This window comes from Artemia sp. Qi Xiang Cuo, chromosome 2, assembly GCF_049724085.1.
Source record: "Artemia sp. Qi Xiang Cuo chromosome 2, ASM4972408v1, whole genome shotgun sequence".
Taxonomy (NCBI): Eukaryota; Metazoa; Arthropoda; class Branchiopoda; order Anostraca; family Artemiidae; genus Artemia; species Artemia sp. Qi Xiang Cuo.
Genome location: NC_142795.1, coordinates 20479487 through 20500252, shown reverse-complemented (window position 1 = coordinate 20500252; position 20766 = coordinate 20479487). Strand labels below are relative to the sequence as shown.

General features: G+C 37.3%; 1 protein-coding gene across 1 annotated transcript in view; it reads right to left on the bottom strand.

Annotated features, from left to right (window-relative positions):
• LOC148954987 (calcium-activated chloride channel regulator 1-like) overlaps positions 1-20766 on the bottom strand; it is a 228153-nt gene that overhangs the window by 62197 nt on the left and 145190 nt on the right. The window contains exon 6 of the mRNA XM_089099575.1: positions 6386-6485. Coding sequence (XP_088955701.1) covers positions 6386-6485 — 100 coding nt within the window. The remainder of the gene's footprint in view (positions 1-6385; positions 6486-20766) is intronic.

Genomic DNA, 20766 nt, shown 5'->3' with positions numbered 1-20766 from the left:
ATGATGAAGACCCGCCGCTGGCAATATTCTAAGATCCCTATAGACTTCTCGAACTGATTCTCTTTCTGATTTTCCTGATAACTCTAATAGACTTGTTTTGGAAAATTCGCACAGGATTAACAATTGAAGAAAATGTACCCATGTATACAGAAGAACAATACAAAATATAGGAATGGATTAACGAAAAATAGAGAAGCCTAAGTATACTGGTTGGAAACATATATTTAAGTTTACGAATCATCCCCAAATTACGCGATAGAACCCGGGATAAGGTTTCAATATGGGATCGGAAACTGAGAGTCTCATCTATAATAATGCCAATATACTTTACTGCCTTTTGACGAGCAATCATACCATCTTCATATGCTATATGCTGTATCCATGGATAATAATTCGATGTCCTTGAAAATATGAGAAAATTACTCTTAGAGGGGTTCACCTTTAACTGATTCACTCTCAGCCATCTTGGAACCTCATTTAGTGATTCTCGTACACTCTCTAACAGCAATCTCTCTGACTTTACGATCACCACTAAAGAAGTATCATCAGCAAACATAGGCACTGTAGCCGCGCTATCCTTTTTGACGATCTCACTCATTCTTGTTTCCAGTTTACTTACGGACTGTGGAAGATCATTCACAAAAATTAAAATAATAAGAATCCAAGTACCGAGCCCTGTGGAACTCCACACTCAATAAAATTTTCATCAGATCGGGTTTTAGCTGCATAAAGTATTAAGCCATAAAAAGCTAATTTCTCCTTTATAGGCTAAAATCGTCAAGTTCTACATTAGTGCGAGCATGTGCACCCGGATATTCGTTTTATGCACCTTAGATTACCCCGGCATCCATATTTAAACCAACTGCGGCTGATGTGAGCCACCCCATCTCTTTTTTTTTAACAATAGCGAGTCTCGGATCACTGACTATTGCATAAAGCATTGAAAACTACGACATAAAAGGAAAGGATTTAGGATATTTATCTGATCTAGCTAAAGGAAAAGATTCCGTCAACAACGATTTTAGGGGGTGTCAGTTGTCTTGCGTGAGGTACACCATGTTGGTATAACTAGTTCTGAAGCATGTAAACAGATAGGAGATGTGTTGGACAGCATTGCTTCACTTTTCTCGAAGTACAACGAGTCCAGATCCACCATAAGGAATCATAGCCTCTGGATCAATTATTTAGATCTTATCCGTACTGGAAACGACTATATTTATGCTGAAAGAGCTTCGGACTAGGGATCACACTTAAACACCACAAAAGAGTTGATTCCGATTTTCTTCGCATCTGGAAACCATAAATACACCGCATTTGCGTTTAACTACCTAGAAGAAATGCTGCGCCTGCCTGAAAAAGCACCAGAAGTTCACAGAGAGTTTGTAAGTGGCAATTTTGTTGTTAGGAAAACAATTATGCCGTTTTGCAGCATTGAATGCGATCTGGCTGTAGAGTCGACCGTGAATCTGGACATCAAAGGTCATTGAGGAGTTTCTGGTATCGTTGGTGCGTCAAGGAATGAAAATGCCAGGGATCGATATCTGGCTACTCTCCCCTTTCTCACAACAGTTACCGGAACACTGAAAGCAAACCTGAATATGGATGACGAGGCAATGAAGCATCATGAAGACACCACTGCGTTTACGAATCTGACAATAAAAGGTAAAAATCGGGTTGTGGACTTGGTAGAGTTGTTCGGAAACCCATTCAAGACAACGAGAACAGAAGTGTACATTTTTATGACAGGGGATAGAGCTCCAGAAGCCGTAGCAAGTAGTCTGTTGAGTTTCCGAGACATTGGCTTCGAAGCCATTAGCTCATATCTCGACGGGACATCTACGAAAGTAAAAGTTGGCATAGTAAAAACTTTCGCCTCTTTTGCCAAAAAAGGAAAAAAGAAAGAGCCACCCAAAAAAATATTTTGGGGAAACTGAGTTGCTGAAACGAGCTCTACGTCTTGCGAATTCAACACAAACTTCGTCCCTCTGTGAGCTGCTGAAGTACGAGCTTCAGCCATATCCGGCTTCACTTACAGTATTATCATGAAGTCGTAGGGAGCCTCAGCCACGTACTGGTACAAAGTCATCAGCCTTGAACTACATTCTGCAACAGTCTGGCTTGCAGTCATGGCAAAACATGATTCCACATACGCTTTTGAAGACTCTCCTCGATCTGACTTAATAGTTGATGTCATGAGTGTCATAAGGTGTTATCGACCAGAACAAAATGAGACGCTAGTAGATTTTGGAATAAGACTTTACGATGGGATTCTTAGGAACATACCTGAAGCTTGTCAGTCTATCCATTTGGTTGGTGACAGGTATGACGGTCTTAGTGACGATTGAACCCGTGATGACTAATCGTTCAACCTCAAAGAAGCACATGGGTGTCGAGAATGAAGAGGAGATCCTAGAGGAAATATTTCCAGCCCGTTCACTTCCTCCAGCAAAGTTGCAACACTCTGGGACGGGATTCTCGGTAGTCGGTCAGCCCAATTTCGACTCTTAAAAGTTCTTGTCGAGGTCTGGGAGTAAAAAATTTCGACCTGTCTGACGGTTCATCTCGCTGGAGGTTTCGAGAGTCGACATAGAGCTGTTACCGTTACGCCCCATGGAAGCTCTGTTGATGACAATATCTCGTCTTGCCATGAGGAAGCAGACACTCGGGTGTTATACCGCACAGTAGTTGACGCAAGACGAAAGAGCAAACTTCTGATAATACAAGCCAACGATACTGATATCGTCTTACTAGCTGCATACTTCTTCCAGCATCTTGCTAGTCTCGGCCTCAAGCAGCTCTGGGTTAAGTTTCCGTGCTACCGCATACCTATTCACACGGCAACACAAAAACTAGGAGTAACATTTTGCAACGGCTTGCCGCTTGTCCACAGCTTGAGTGGATGTGACACCACAAGCTTTCTGTATGGAATTGGAAAGGTCCACTTTTTTTCGAGCTGCGAAGTCTTCGGAAAATTTATTAGGGTCTTTAGGTGATGAAGTTCAAGTCCTTGCAGTTTGCAGAGAAGCCATCATCTGTGCCAAGGGATTGTTTAGTCAACGTCTGTAAGCAGCTTGTGGTTACAGTGTATGGCAGAAGTGCGACTAACTTCAATAGTCGGAATGATCTTCGAGCACATTTGTACTCAAGATTCGAGGATTTGCGGCGTTTACCACCAACAGATATCTCGTTTTTGCTTCATTTGAAAAGGTGCATGTTCCAGTCACTGATTTGGATCCAACGCCACAAGCCCTCTATTAATCTACCTCAGGCTACCGATATGGGCTGGACAATTGAAGATCATGAACTGGAGCCAGACCTAGTTTCTGCGATGCCGCATGGGCTAGCTTCGCTTTCTTTTTGCCACTGTGACAAGACGAGGTGCGGCTCGCACTGCAAATGCTCCAAAATAGGTTTCTGTGACAGCGCATGCGAGTGTGGAGCTGACCCCCAAAAATGCCTACTTTTCGATGTGAATCAGAACGAGTCCTAAAACGACGATGAAGAAGAAAAAGAGATTTGAGAAAAAGAGATTTATGTTCGGTTTTAAATATTTGATTTTTTATTTGTTTTGATATTAAAATGCTAATGCAGACGTCTAAAGCTTACTTTCAGCTGATCATGACAGTTACCGTCTACTACACCAGTGACCGTTGACCCAATCTAACCGATTGAATCATTGGCCCCAGCTATGCTGGGATTTAAAGAAAATAGTATCCTAAATCAGCCTTAGTCTCACCTCTGCACCACACGTTCACACAGCTTCGCCACCTTAAGGCTCGTATATTAGCCTACGTAAGCTAGATTGTATCTACTACTACAGAAAAAATAAATAGTTGCTCAAGAATTAAGATTTTTTGGAAAAGAGGCACATGGTTTGACTCGTAATGACGAGCAGAATTCAAATAAAGCATAAAAAATATACCAAATTCGCGCATGCCATCGCTGAACTGGGCATCTGTTTTTTTTTTCCTGGTTAACAATATTAGTTGAATAGAATGTAAATACATGATTTGATTAAAAAGAACAGCGATCTATCGTTTGGGGAGATAAAAATCATAGGTTGTCTTGAAAATATTTCGAGTAAAACGCCACTATTCAGATAATTTTCCTTTTTTTGGAGGGGGGGGTAATTTTCTTGTTCGAAGACTTATATATTCTTGCAGATTCAAGTCTCGACTTTGTTTTTATTAACAACGTGTAAATGACATTCTGATGGTTCGAATGATGCGTAGTTTGATTTCTGAAAGCTATGACGTTATTTAGAAAAAATTAATAGTTGCTCAAGAATTAAAATTTTTTAAAAAGAGGTACATGGTTTGACTCGTAATAACGAACAGAATTCAAACAAAGCATAAAAAATATACTTATGTAGGCGAAAATTTCAGAAAAATCGAAAAAACTAAGAAAAAGTATATTTAAAACCTTGTTTTCAAAATTAAATAAGGGTTAACAAAAAAAAAATAAAGGTTCTGGGAAAAAACTAAAAATACCAGGTGAAAGTACTTGTTCTTAGAATTCAGAAAATGTCAAGTTTATAAGGTTTCAGTTTATTTTACCGTGTAAATAAAATCAAGAGCGGTATTACGTAGTTATAAATAAAATTTGACTTTATAGGTTAAAATGACCATGTTGTACACGCGTGCGAACTTGTGCACCACAATATTTGTTATCAGCGCCTCCGATTATCCTGGAATCCACCCTCAAACCAACTGCAGCGAGCAAATGTGAGCCACTCCTTGAAAGATAACGGTCCCTGGATCACTGACTAAACAGGGAAAGTTTCGATTAAAGGTACTCTGTCACTAGACCAGTCAACAATGGAAACAGTTTCTTTTTTTTAACCAAGATTCAGAATTCTTTTGATCATGATTCAGGATCAAAGTTGTAATTTTTCTATAAGAAGTTATTATAACTTCCCATGTTTGTGTAAAGGGTATAAAAGGTCTGCTTAAAAGCTGATGATGGAAGGAAATGTTCGATGGGTGATGGGCCTGGTTTGTTCCTGCTAATGATACAGAAAAAAAATATTTTGTGGTCCCACTATAAGCAAAATGCAGCATACCAAAGTGTCCACCAGAAGGCTGCTTAGGAGAGGGAGGGAGGATATTGGAGGTACCAGAAGTCTATCTTGCTCATCAAATCATTTAAATTGATTACCATTACACATTTCAGTCTTCCGTAAGCTGCAATATGTTCACCGCTGAAAAGTTGGGAAGGACGCTTATACTTTTGAGGGGTCATTTGCCCACTTTGGTTCTGTATCTATACAGATTGAAAATCCTTGCGCTTCTGGTTCAAAGAGTATGCAGCATGACAACCGTTCTGCTGAATCATTGTGTTGGGAGGGACAGGCTATGTTGGAGGAGCTAATGATCCAAATTTTGTCACAAACACATACATTCGATTATATATATATATATATATATATATATATATATATATATATATATATATATATATATATATATATATATATATATATATATATATATAAATATCCTGTATGCATTACTATACTCTTCATCCAATTACCAAGAGAGTTTGAGAAGTTGTTTAGTACACTCTTGCAAGGGTTTTAAGGGGAAAAATTGCCCCCCTCTCCATTGTTTCTTAATACTTGTCGCGCTGACTGAAATTTTGATTTATTTTAATAAAAGATTATGATCGATAAATCAAGAAATATAAAACAATGTGTTAGGAAAAAATAAAGGTTGAAGTTTTCCCCATTTAAAATATTTAAATCCGGAAAACTTCAAAATAAAGTTGAAGTTAAAAGAAAACAAGGGATTTCAAATTCTGTAACCATTTATAATGATTAAAATCAATACAATCGACCAAAATTTATGGGATGTAAGCATTTGTTTTTTATTTTGATGGTGTTGGGGTCGTCATTTCAAATCCGATCAAACCCTAGTATGTAAAAAACCAATATTTCGAGAGAAGCTTAATAAAATTCTACATGATTGGGGTCGTAGTATGCTGCCTATGCCCAGTTTGACCTGGTCCAGGTTTGAATACATATAAGTGGTTTATAATCCAAACTAAAAATGCGTACTATCTTTTCAGTAGTTGCTCGTAGATGTCAACGTATACACAGGGGTGGTTTTTGTTAGACCCCCCCCCCCCACCCGGGAAAAATTATTGGTATTCTTTAATTTTCTATAGTTTCATGTAAATAACTTGGTCAAAAAATTTTCCCCATATTATTTGGCTCCACCTAGACCCCCCCCCCGAAAAAAAAAATGTTTATGCCTAGAGAATTAGGAAATTTTTACTCAATATTTTTTTCCTGGTGTTTACGATCACTTTCAGTTACGATTTGGAATATGGGGTTAATTTTTTTAAATTAACAATAATATTAAATATTTCAGGATAGCACACCTACCATAAGTTCCATTTCCTTGCTGTTATCTATAACAAGAACAAACCGTGACTTTTCTATCCTCTTATATGTAAAAGTTGTTCTTCTTATGCTCACAGGGTCCCTGAAAAAAAAATTAGTGAAAAATTGGATTTTTTTAATATTAAGGAATAAATTCACCCCGGTTTCTTCTGAACACTTGTAATATGCAGAGGGTCAGGCTGCTAGGCCTGACCCTCTAATAACAAAAATTATCTTAGAATGATTTTGCTTAACAAATCTTTTTACATAAGTTGCTTGTGTTTATCGATGAACTTGTCAAAAACATGTCAAAGACGTAGTAGCATGTTCGATCATATATAGTTACTCTTACAAAATGGGATCATCTTTCCCCTTACAGGTACTCCTCCCTTACAAAAACTTAACTTTGAGTCCGTGTATGTATGAAGTTTTAATAAATTGCAAGGATATAAGTCCTTATTATTCTACTCAGTGTAATGCTAACATATAGCCTGTAACGGTGAAAATCAATGGTACAATATATGTACAACAATAGGCCTGGTTCATTTTTGGCTGTATTGCTTACGGATCCAAATCCCCCCCCCTTCCTTACTTTCCCTGTCTAACCGGTTGCTACAATTCTTCTTCTATCTAGTTGTTCTAAATTTTTTCGTATATTATTTAACTTTTTTAAAACGAAAATACAAGCATAATTTTGCAGTTTCTTAGACCTTATGGCCAATTCAGAGAGCTCAACACCGAACTTGGCTTAAAACCAATTTGGTTTTGTGCACATTTCAATAACATTTCTACTCATCTATCAAGCAAAAAAAGTTTCGGAGTGCAACCATTTTGACTTACTGAAAGGCGTTGTTTGGTAAGGATATGCTTAGCATTATTTTCAATTATCTATTATTTAAGTTGTTTCCCAAATAACAAGCCATTCAGAGGCGTCATTTCCCCCCCATCATTTGGAGAGAAAAGTATTGTATAACCTATACACCATTGAGTATTCAGATATGGACCCCTCCCCCAATAAATGCTGGAGCTGCTCCCCTGATGCGATTGATCCCCTTGGAATATCGTCCTTGTAATATTGTTTCATGAAATAAATAGGATTAGAAATTTAGAACTTGCTCCGAGTCTTAGGAGTCAAATCAGTGTTTTAAGACTTGTAATCTCTGTAGAAGTTTTTAGCATACCATTTTTCTGCAATCCTCTAATTTGAATTTTTTGACGCAAGACGACAATCTTCTATCATTCGGTAGCTGAGATTCAGCCTTATCCATCTATCAGATAAAATTTAGAAATTCGGTTCACATTCTATTAGACTGAAAAATACGTTGCAAATACAGACAAAAAAGACTGAAAAAAGACTGAAAAAGAACATGCAAATACAGACAAAAAAGCTCAATTTGTTCAACAAGTTCACGTCATTCTCTAATAAAATTCAAAGTAAGATCATGATTTTAGCTAAATGAATGAAAAGCTCTAAAACTAATTAATCGTTAACATTATAAAATTTTATAATATTATAAAATAATACTATATGAATAAAATAATGAATAAAATAACTAAATAAAATAATATTATATAAATTATAAAAATTTATAACATGTCTTGTCTTTCATGTGCAAGCCACAGCTGTTGGCTTGTCACAAGATCGCATATTTGATAGGGAACATAAGTCTTAAACAGTATTTTTTTCGCCATCTTTAATTGCAATATTAAATTTGGTCAAATACTCAGATGAATCTAAATTTATGTGATGAAATTTTCTAAGAGCTTTAAGAAGGAACTCACTGTCAGACGGTATTCATCGTTTGTCGTGACCAAGTAGTCTGTTTTCTTCCAACTGTCCAAACTTCTCCTCAAGTATACTTATCCTTCTTTTCGTCTAGCTTCCTTCCTACCAGATTTAAGTAGACCTCACTAAGAAGTTGTTTTAAAAAGTTAAATAAGTGAGAGGGGAATATGATTTGAAAGTCATTGAAAATGTTTAAGCAGTAATTAGCTGACAACCGGTAGTACTAACGAATGCCTCCTTCTTTAATTAAGTTGTCAAAATCATTTTGAATTAGCAGTAATGGTTATTTTAGATTCTTTAGAATAAAGATAATCAGTAAGAAATACAACATCACAGAAAAGTTACTAATAAGAGGTATTATGACTGGATAGAATTAAATAAAAAAAAAACAAGTTCTTTTAACTGAAAGTAAGGAGCGACATTAAAACTTAAAACGAACAGAAATTATTCCGTATATGAAAGGGGCTGTCCCCTCCTCAACGCTTCGCTCTTTACGCTAAAGTTTTTTATTGTTTTAAAAAAAATAGAGTTGTGAGAAAGTCAAACTTTAGCGTAAAGAGCAAGGCATTGAGGAGGGGACAGCCCCTTTCATATACGGAATAATTTCTGCCCGTTTTAAGTTTTAATGTCGCTCCTTACTTTAAGTTAAAAAAACTTGTTTTTTTATTTAGTTTTTGAACGTTTTTGAATAAATGCAGATTTTGATCTTGGCTCACAGTACATGAATAATTAAAACAAAATTTTCATATTAATTTACTTTTATTTGGTTAAATGGCTTTCTCGAAACTTGTTTCATTTTATTTACGTTTTTATTAGTAATAAATATACGTAACTTACGAATTAACTTACTTAACGAACTTCTATATTCATATATTTTTAAGACATAAATTAGGGTGTTCACTCCCTAGTCAATACCTTGCTCTTGAAGCGAAAGTTCAAATATTTTTCCAATTATTTAAAAATGACCGCTTAATAACAAAGGCCGTTAATTAGAATAGATAGCTCTTATGAAAGTACTAAGAAATCTCTGGCTTAAAGAGTGACGTATTGACTAGGGGGTGAACCCAATCATATATGTAATATTTTCTGTTCGTTTAAAGTTTTGATGTTGCAGCTGTTGCAGTTGAAAAACTTGTTTTTTTTATATTTAATTTCTGATCTTTTTTTAAATAATGCTGGGAAGTCCGGCGCCCCCTTCATAGCAATGTCCCTTCCCCCATGAAAACTTCCTTCATGGAAAGATCCTCCTACATAACCTCCGACCCCAGGCACGTACGCAGGAATTTTTTTCGGGGGGGGGCCAATTTGTTTCGAGGGGGGCCAAATTCTTCAAACCCATTATTCTGTGATAAAAATCGGAAAACCATGGGAAAATGAAAAAAACCGTAAGATTTCGGGGGAAGGGGGCCCGGAGCCCCCCCCCTGCATACGTCCCTGCCCCCCCCCCCCCCCCCCCCGCCGCACCCCCCCCCCCCCCCACTACCAGGAAAAATCTCCCCTGAAAACGTCTGTACTGTATATTTCCCAATAACCAATACTATGTGTTAACATTGGGTAATGTTCATAACTTTGAGCCCTCCTCCCGGGAACTTCGGGGGATTAAGTCATCCTAAAAGACATAGTTATCATATTTTCGAACATTCTGAACAAAATGGCTATCTCAAAATTTTGATCATGTGACTTTGGGAAAACAATGAGCGTGTGAGGGGGCCTAGTTGCCCTCCATTTTTTGGTCACTTAAAAAGGGCACTAGAACTTTTAATTTCCATTCCAATGAGCCCTCCCAAGATATTCTAGGACCACTGGGTCGATACGATCACCCCTGGGAAAAAAAAAAAATAAACACGCACCCGTGATCTTTCTTCTGGCAAAAAATACAAAATTCCATATTTTGTAGATAGGAGCTTGAAACCTCTACAGTAGGGTTCTCTGATACGCGGAATATGATGGTGTGATTTTCATTCAGGTTCTATAGCTTTTAAGGGGTCTTTCCCCCTTTTTTCGAAAATCAGCCAAATTTTCTCAGGCGCGTAACTTTTGATAGGTAAAATTAAACTTGATAAAAATTATATATTCGAAATCAGCATTAAAATCCTATTCTTTTGATGTGTCTATTTGTATCAAAATACCGTTTTCTAGAGTTTCGGTTACCATTGAGCCGGGTCCCAATAACCAATACTATATGTTAACATTGGGTAAAGTTCATAACTTTCCCCTCCTCCTGGGGGCTTCGAGGGATTAATTCATCCTAAAAGACATAGTTATAATATTTTCGACCATGCTGAACAAAATGGCTATCTCAAAATTTTGATCAGATGACTTTGGGAAAAAATGAGCGTGGGAGGGGGCCTAGTTGGCCTCCATTTTTATGGTCACTTAAAAAGGGCACTAGAACTTTTAATTTCCGTTCCAACGAGCCCTCCCATGATATTCTAGGACCACTGGGTCGATACGATCACCCCTGGGCAAAAAAAAAACAAAAAAACAAATAAACACGCATCCGTAATCTTTCTTCTGGCAAATAATGGAAAATTCCACTTTTTTGTAGATATGAGCTTGAAACCTCTATAGTAGGGTTCTCTTATACGCGGAACATGGTGTTTTGATTTTTATTAAGGTTCTATAGATTTTAGGGTGTCTTTTCTCCTGTTTTATAAAATAAGTTAAAATTTCTCAGACGCCTAACTCTTGATGAGTAGGACTAAACTTGATTAAACTTATATATTTGAAATTAGGATTAAAATGTGATATTTTTGATGTATCTATTGGTATCAAAATCGCTCCTTACTTACAGTTCGTTACCACAAACTGTTTGAAAGAACCAGCATTGTAAAAGTATCTAAATACACATTTAAGCACTTTCAGAGTATTTAAATAATTATTTCAATTCTTATTTCCCAAGAGTGTTTTAGAATACTAATTAAATGCCTTTTTCGGTATTTTAGCATGGAAATACTATTGAATTGAGGGACTTTTTTGCTTGATTCAAAGGATTTAGTATCTCTAACTGATTTTCTGCTCTTAGCATTGAATTTTTTGCGGAAAATTTGAAATAAATCTTCAAGTTCAGCTAGAGACATGGAATATACAGGAATAATCCTGAAAGATCAAATTGCGGAACTTGCTACTGACAAAGTTCTGTTGCTGAGATATCTTTATATTAGACTAGTTCTACCGAGTGAGACTGATACAAATCATTCTCGTTCTCTGTCACATAAGTTTTTTTTTTCATTTCCGCATTTACTCTTGTGCTGGAGTCGGTGAAAAAGCTCGTGACTATGATACTACTGTTAAAAATGCAGTTTTTGAATGATTTAAATGACAAAAACATAGATTTGACAACCCAGAATTTTATGAGAGGGAGCTCCCAAAAATTGGATTAAAAAATTCATACTTTACGTATTAGTTTTTTTTTTACAAAATTTCTTCTGCCACTTTCAAAGTACTCTCCATTAGATGCGATGCACTTTTCAAGTCTTTTTCACGCTATTTGAATCATGTTTGGAACTCTTCAACTTCAGTATCATCCAGTGTCCTTAAAAAAGCTATTTTAACGCCTCCACATCATCCAAACGGACCCCTTTTAAATTTTTCCTCGTTCCCAGAAGCGACAAATTTCACAGGGGGCTTTGTATGGCGAAAAAAAATGGGAAGCAACAGACCATCCTCAAAAGTGCAAATAGTGAAATATTCGTAGGGTCGTGTGCGTATCGGGCGTTGACGTAGTGAAGCAACCAATTACTTCATCGAAAAAATTCTGAATGTATCCTCTGGAAATTCTCTAAGAGGCGTCTTAAAACATGTAAATAAAAGCGCTGGGTAATAGTCTAGACAGGGAAGCAAGGTCTGGATTAGTCCCCGAAGCCGCGCCGCGCCGAAATGACGGCGGCGAATGTGTGATTCAGTATCGGCGGCGGCGCGCCGCCAGGCGCGCCCAAATTTTTTTGGCGGTGCGCCGCCGATTTTAGACCGGCGGCGCGCCACTGAGCGCCGTTTTTTATGATTAAAAATAATAATAAAAATTCCACTTCACCAAGCAATTTCAACCTCGATTTTAGTAAGGATTTTTAAATGGTTGGCTAAAAACATACAAGAACAATATGACAAAACAGGAATTTGTTGGGCCGTGCGGAAAGTGTTTATGTTCACAGTCGATCAGACCAAGTAGAATTCTCATTTTTGGCCACTAGACCCAGGGAAACCTATGTTGTGTTTATGTTTAACTTCGCATTGTTCCTATAAAATCCCGTGTTTAATCATTTCCTTCTTGTTAATTATTTGGGCTATTGTTTGTATAAATTTCAAATTTTGAAGTTCAAAAATCTCCTGTTCATCAAATACATACAAAAAGGAAGCGAAAAAAAAAAAAAAATAACAACATCGAAAAAACACTGTATACAAATCAGATACCATGTCTTAACAACACCAACAATTTTAAATCAGCGGTTACATCACTTAAGTTACAATTGATGTAACAAAAGTGAGTTTGTTCACTCCGCCTGGAGCCATAGATCTTTTTACAGTCACTATCAGTCCTGTCGTGCTAAAAAGCCGTTTAGCTGGGGCACATGTGGCCGGTACAGCCAGAACTTAACGAGCGTAAACTGCCACTCGCGGGATCTGATACTAGTATTGGACCTTGGGGTCCCACAGAATGCCGCAAATGGGCTTCTTCTTTGTATCTGCTGAAATAAGTTGTTTTATAATGGAGAACAAACCTGCACCTTCACCATAGGGCTCCTGCGCCCTACACTACAGGAGGAACTAAACTGCACCTTTACCCTCTTTTCTTATCAACACGAAATAACCCTCCAAAATTCTTTTCTGAAAGAAGTGGTCAAGTTATGAAGTTTCAATTCAAAGTGTAAGGCTGCTTCAACTTAAGTGTGCTCTGCTAACTGGGCAAAAAAAAAAATGTAATTCATTTCTATAGATATATTTCTATGCTAGCTTTAGATAATCTACCAATCGGGAAACTACCATAAATCAGCATCGATAAATAAATGAAACCCAAAACGAAAAAAATAACAATAAATAAATGAGTCAAACTCAAAATGAGCAGAAATTAGCATGAGTTGGGCTCAAAACCCCTATGCCTTCTCAAGAGCAGAACATAGTTTGCACTTTACTGAAAAAATATAAATGCTTTTGCTTTTATAACTTTAATAAATCAAATGATATTAACGTTTTGATTACTAAATATCAGTATATGTATGTTAAACTGACAATGCATATTCATTTGTATTTTTGTCAGTAAAGTACAAATTATGTACTTTCCAAATCTGGACACAAATAGTAGTATTTAATTTAGTTTCATACCTTCTCTAGTTGACCTGAAATGGAAAACTTGATACTATTCGCCAAAAAATTCTGTTTTCTTTCTTTGATAGCTTGGATACACTTACGCTATTTTGATTTGGTCAAATTTTAAGAGCAGAAGAAGCCCTGAAAGTTTGAACATAATACCCTTAGTCGTTCCTGGGATACTGCTGAGATGCCTTATTGGGAATTAGCATAAACACAGTGCATTTTGATTTAATTTTAAGGCAACATTTACTTTTTTAACATAAAGGCAAATGGGAGAGTGGGCGTGGGAGGGAGATTAGTTTCCCTCCAATCACTTTCGACTATTGAAAAGGCATCAGCCCTTTCTATTTTCAATCGAATGAGCCCTTTTCGAAGTTCCTACGACAACTCCTTCGATACGAAGTGCCCTGGTCCAAACAACAACAAGAACAAAAAATGATACATTATACCCACATCGATCTCTACTATAAAAATGTCAAGCCTCCAATCGCTTTCGATTATTTAACAGGGCACTAGGATTTTCGATTTCCAAACTAATGATCCCTTTTTGAGTTTCTATGGCAAAGCTTTCTATAAACACCTTATTTGCACCCAGGGCATAAATTACAGCCCTGATCCGCAGGGCTGTGAGGGTGGTTGTCATTCTCTAAGTCCTAATTTCCAGAACTTTCAACTACGTTAAACAAAATGGCTGTCTCAAAATTTTGATTTGATGTGTTTGAGAAAATGGTGGGCGTGAAAGGGGTGTTATTAGGCTTCCAATCAATTTCGACTATTAAAAAGGGCACAAGCCAATCCAATCTCAAATAGAATGAGCCCTTTTAAAAGTTTCTACGACAACTTCTTTGATATGAAGTGCCCTGGTCTAAAGAAAAAAAAAATAAATAATAATACATTGTGCCAACATCGTTCTTATATACCTCCAGGGCATAATTACAAAACCCTTGACCTAAGGGTTGTGGGGGAGTAACCTCCTCAAAAAACATATTTTCTCTCTGAAAATCAGTTACTCTGAACAAAATGGCTATCTTAAAATTTTGATTGGATGTGTTTGGGGAAACGGTGGGCGTGGAAGGGGTGTTAGCTGCCTTCCAATCACTTTCAACTATTGAAAAGGGCACTAGATATTCCAATTTCAAATCGAATGAGCCCTTTTCGAAGTTTATACGACAAATCCTTCGATACGAATTGCCCTGGTATTGAAAAAAAAAATAATAATACATTGTGCCAACATTGTTCTTTACTTAGACAGCTCGATTGCGCTGCCTATGACAGCATCCTGAATTGCCTAATGCTCTTTAACCTACCTCTTTTCATCCGAAAAATCAGAAAGAAAAATGAACAGACTTCAGAAAGAGCAGAGTTTTAAAGTGGAAGGTAGAATTTTTGTTTCAAGAAAAATTTCTTCTTCTTCTTCCTATGAACCGATATACATGGCGAGCCCAAGATGACAGTATTCATTTTTAAGAAACAGATTAGCCGGGATGACGGTTGAAGCCCGGTGGTCGATATCGATAACCAAAAAAGAGAGAGAAAAAAAAACGGCGGCGTATTAGTGACGCCGCCGCCGATAGAATCAGCGGCGGCGTCAGCGAGCTGATCCGAGCTCGGCGGCGCGCAACCGGTTATTTTTCGGCGGCGCGCCGCCGACTTTTCGGCGCGGCTTCGGGGTCTAGTCTGGATGCACATTTCCACGAACATAAAAGAGGCAAAGACAGTCGTCTGCAAATTTGATCTCACATGTCAAGCACCTTTGGTCTGGTAGAGTTTGGTGTCTTCCATTGGCTTGAAGCTTACTTAGCCTATGGTTAAGATCTGAACTCGTACCAGATATGAACTTCTTGCCTTCTTGCCTTCTGCAACAAGGCAAGGAGCAAATGTAGTGGAAACACTTCTCATTTGCAAATTCTCAGTCAAAATCTGCTCGCAAGAACTCCGAGTAAAGACAGCCTCTTCTGAACTTTGGTTGATTTTGCAAAGAAAATCCTCTTTTGCTTATCACAGATTCTTTCAACTTGTTTACCATTTCGAGATGTAGAAGGACGCCCAGAACGAGCGTGGTCTTTTAAATTCATCGCACTAAGCTTATAGCGCCAAAACTACTCGAAAATTTGTTTTCGGCTCTCGACAACTATTTGAAAAGCCTATTGAAGAATTTGGTCAGCTTCCACTGCTCAATTTTTAAGCAACATCAAACAATTTAGTTTTTCTTAATTCTACACTAGCGGCTTCATAATCAGAGAAACAAAACCCTACGCTCAAACATTAACTTACAGACTGTCGTCATAAGCAATTCTGTATCGTGAAGGTCTTCATTGCCCCCCCCCCCCTCAAGTGTGGTTTTTTTGTGGGCTAGTTTAGTTTATTATGGGTGAAAGGCCTTTTCAGTGAATATAACAGTATTTTACCATCATGTGCATCAGTGGAAAGACATTTTCCAATAGAAAATGCCCTTTTGGAAATTTTTGCAGCGAAAGGAATCCTATTCGGAGATGGAACACTAGAGATGGTGGTGCTACTGAAAGCCTATTCACAGCTATCGCTTCTGTCATTAACCAGTTTAATACCCATCTTTCAGGTTTTTTTTTATTGTAAACCATATTTATTCGAAGTAGGCTACGCTTCAACTAAAGGAGACGATAACTCATGTGAAGTATTTGGGTATTTAAACGCTGAAATAATTTTCCAGAATAATTATATATAAATACCTTTTTGGCAAGTATTTGTAGATGCTATTAAAGTAGATGTTTCATAATGCATTTCGTCATTTTTATTTATATATTTAATCACTGAGTATATTTAATTAATTTTTACAGTTTGCAGTTTACAGCCCTTTAAATGCCATTGCATTTTCGTTACATGTCCCTTTTTACTGTGAAAAATGTTTGACTCAGGCTACTGAAAAGCCGTTAAACGCACTCTATTAAAGCATTCTACGAAGGATATTTGTCAGTGGTCAGAGTGTGAACCTCTGTGCTATGGATTTTCGAAGATTTGACATCGATTTCCGGCTAAACATGTAGGAGAGTCGCTTTTTCTATATGAAAAATTTGTTGTGCTACGGGAATTGAACTTTCAGGAATGAAGCAAGAACTCAAAATAGGGCTCGAGAAGGTAATGTCAAGTTTTGGCTTCCATCACTTCCTTTTTCTGGAGCACTGAACTCTAGTATATTCAATAGATTTTTGGCTATGTCCACAAAATATTGCTAAACAACATTTTGCAGATTAAGGATGACAGATTGCCAAAGATTTTGCTTAATCGCTATCCTTCTTGAACCAAGCGAAAAGCAGGCTGCCCCCAAATGGGTTGAGGAAGGTCTTATTACAGTTTCGAACGAGAATAGAATGACATAGCTTCTGACAAAATTGTCTAGGGAATAATTTGCATATTTGCAATAATAATGATGAATTATAAATCATTTGCACACTTACATTGTCAAATTTTGAAAATCTAAGTTACTGTCGACAACACTCTGCGTGGACCTTCCATGGCAGAGTAAGTTCTGCTTCGTTGGTGCCAAACGGTTATGTGTCGTCTCGTTGCAAAATTGACTCACCTAAACAAAATAAGAGAAACTGTTTTGTGGTCAAAAATCACCAAGGCATAAATACATTAGACTATTCATAAACTTACGGAAATACTAATTATGCAGATAAAAAATTGTTCAATGCCCTGTCTACGTGCTGGGTTTTTCTTTTTATTCAGAAGAAATTTTGTGATTAAATATATACAAATCTTCCAACTTTGTACGCTAAGCCTATCGTTAATTACTGAGATCCTAGAGATTAATTTTGATGGTCATTAGTGACACAAAAACTAAGGTTGAACACAAAAATATGAGAAAAATCTTGGAAAAATATCATTAAGCACATTTAAAAGAATAATAATAATAAGAAGAAGAAGAAGAAGAAGAAATTGATCGGTCAAAAATTTATTTCCGACCAACTATACAACAACACAACTTACTAGTAGAGCAGACGAATTAAATTGTGGAAAGGGCCTAAGGAGAAAACCACATTTTCTTTTAGCTTGGTACTTACAGAATCAGAAGATGAAAGTATACAAGTCCCAGCATATTTTCGGATAATAGCAGTGTTACGATACCATTGCAGTGTTACAAATAAAGTAGGCGAGCCTCTCCCAAATCATTTTTTCTAGAAGTCGGTATATTCCCGTAAAAAACAAAACAGAATGATCACAAAAACTGAATGTAATTTAGCAAGAGCATTCCGAGAGTATCGCCCGCGGCTTGGAACAATCTTATTGTAGCTGTCTTTAAGCTTTCTTTTAACATCTCCAAGAAGCTGATAAACTTGTACAAACATGAATTCCTAGCCACCTTGTCTGTGAAACAAAACGAACAGAAAAAAGGTCGCAATTGTCTCCGCTAACGACCAGATTTTGCATCTTCAATTGCCTAATTGGCACAGAAATACTGAAATCATAGCCCTTTCAAAAATCAAGCAATAATACAAAGCGAAACTTGTTTAGATTGAGTTTAATCAATTTTCTTTGTAGATAAAAGCATTTCCTCAAGCAATGAAATCCTAATCACAGTGACAGTAACATTTCAAACTTTAAAGCATGGTATTCCAAACTTTAATGCAAGCAACTAGCGGAATGAAAACTAATCTAAGAGAACAATTATGCGTCACAGCATAAATATCATACAGTATTGAAAATTCCTATACTCTCCATTAAAGGTTTTTGGAGCACATCAATTGCACATCTTTTTTCATGACTCCGCCTTCGCGCAAGCGTAGTACCTATGCTTTGGTATGTGTTTGAACAGCAACTATTTTTTGAAGACAGGCGAAGATCAATATTGCCATAAAAAAGGTGACAGGCGGAACGTAAGTATGCAAGACATCAGAAATGAAAATGAAAACCATACAGTACCAGTTATAACAGATAAAGGAAAACGATATAGAATAATAAAAATTTTTGTTTGCTAATTTAAAAAATAATTTAATAAATGAAAATTAAAAAAAAAAATTTTGAATTAGTTCTGTAGCATTTTTTTTTATTGGGAATAAATATCCCCAGCTGGAGTTGGAGTTTGGTGAGAGGTATCATCTCGTTCCACCAGGTGTATCTCTTGACTGAAGGACATCTTGCTCGGTAGGCATAGGACTCCTTATCAATGATTGTTTGAAGTTCCAAATCCTGGACAATTCCCTCCTTATACCCCTGGACATGGAGCCTTTTCAAAACATCGCTTACCTACTTATTTGTTTTTTTTTGTGGAGTGATTTTAGTGTGAGGAAGAGCTCTTATGGCTTCCTAGTTAGTTGGGCCTCTGGGTCCTTTGAGATTTTCGAATTTAGACTTTTCTATATTTACTGAATAAAAAAAGAACTTCAACTTAACACTGTTTACTAAAAAATCCGAGACAGCCAGTTACTCTGCTTTCCAGAACAGCATAGAAAAATATCCTGTGTATTGTGTTGGCCCTTTTTGTGTGACTTTCGCTTTTCTGCCAATCACAAGATACCTTTTTTCGCCGTTGTTTCATTCCAGCTCATACATCCTTAATAAGGTTTTTTAAAAGCGATGCCAATTTTAGAGTAGGTTATTTACTAGGTGTTATACAAGCCTCACCAAAGAGAAAAAGAGATACGATTTTCCTTTGGTTCCATGATTTCTTTGTGGTCCCACCCGCTTAGTCCTATTAGCTTTTCGGTGTGAAATCATAAACTGCTAAGGGTATCAGCAAATTTATCAAGTACCATTTTCCTTGATTAGGTAATACGTAATTACTATTATTACTATTATAATCATTTATGAACTCACAAAACAGAGTCAAGACTCAGGTCATTGTATCCAGCCCCCCCCTCCCGGAAAAATAATAATAGTGTAGTACGAATAGCAGCTGTGCCATGACAAGACAAAGAAAGAAATTCCGACACATCGCAGAGCTATTGCTCCCCCTCAGGCGTGGTATTTGTAGACGGTCTTGACTATGCGTTCTTCCCCCTTTGTAGAAGAGCCTTCCTTGGTAGTGTCAAGGTGTCCACCAGGTGTATCTCTTGACTGAAGGACATCTTGCTCGGTAGGCATAGGACTCCTTATCAATGATTGTTTGAAGTTCCAAATCCTGGACAATTCCCTCCTTATACCCCTGGACATGGAGCCTTTTCAAAACATCGCTTACCTACTTATTTGTTTTTTTTTTGTGGAGTGATTTTAGTGTGAGGAAGAGCTCTTATGGCTTCCTAGTTAGTTGGGCCTCTGGGTCCTTTGAGATTTTCGAATTTAGACTTTTCTATATTTACTGAATAAAAAAAGAACTTCAACTTAACACTGTTTACTAAAAAATCCGAGACAGCCAGTTACTCTGCTTTCCAGAACAGCATAGAAAAATATCCTGTTTATTGTGTTGGTTCTTTTTGTGTGACTTTCGCTTTCCTGCCAATCACAAGATACCTTTTTTCGCCGTTGTTTCATTCCAGCTCATACATCCTTAATAAGGTTTTTTAAAAGCGATGCCAATTTTAGAGTAGGTTATTTACTAGGTGTTATACAAGCCTCACCAAAGAGAAAAAGAGATACGATTTTCCTTTGGTTCCATGATTTCTTTGTGGTCCCACCCGCTTAGTCCTATTAGCTTTTCGGTGTGAAATCATAAACTGCTAAGGGTATCAGCAAATTTATCAAGTACCATTTTCCTTGATTAGGTAATACGTAATTACTATTATTACTATTATAATCATTTATGAACTCACAAAACAGAGTCAAGACTCAGGTCATTGTATCCAGCCCCCCCCTCCCGGAAAAATAATAATAGTGTAGTACGAATAGCAGCTGTGCCATGACAAGACAAAGAAAGAAATTCCGACACATCGCAGAGCTATTGCTCCCCCTCAAGCGTGGTATTTGTAGACGGTCTTGACTATGCGTTTTTCCCCTTTGTAGAAGAGCCTTCCTTGGTAGTGTCAAGGTGTTCACCATTCCCCCCCCCACCTCTTTAGATAAACCTACCTGCCATCTTCAGACTGGCTTGGGTAGGCAATTCTCGTCACTCACAAGTCAAAGAAGAGTAACCCAATACTGGCTAGGAATCAGCAGCAAACGGCACTTTTCCTCAGATCCGGTGCTAGCAAGAGCACTCCTTTTTTCCCAATTGTGTTGCTTCTCAAGCAACACAAGATACAATGAATCTTTTCTTGGAGCATGGTCGGCCCTTCAAATATCCAGTGGGTTTGACCTCCCGGATATGACTTTGGGAGCCATTACTGGCTTCATTCCATCCAGTCTCGGCATTGTATTCCAAAAAATACCTTGCCTC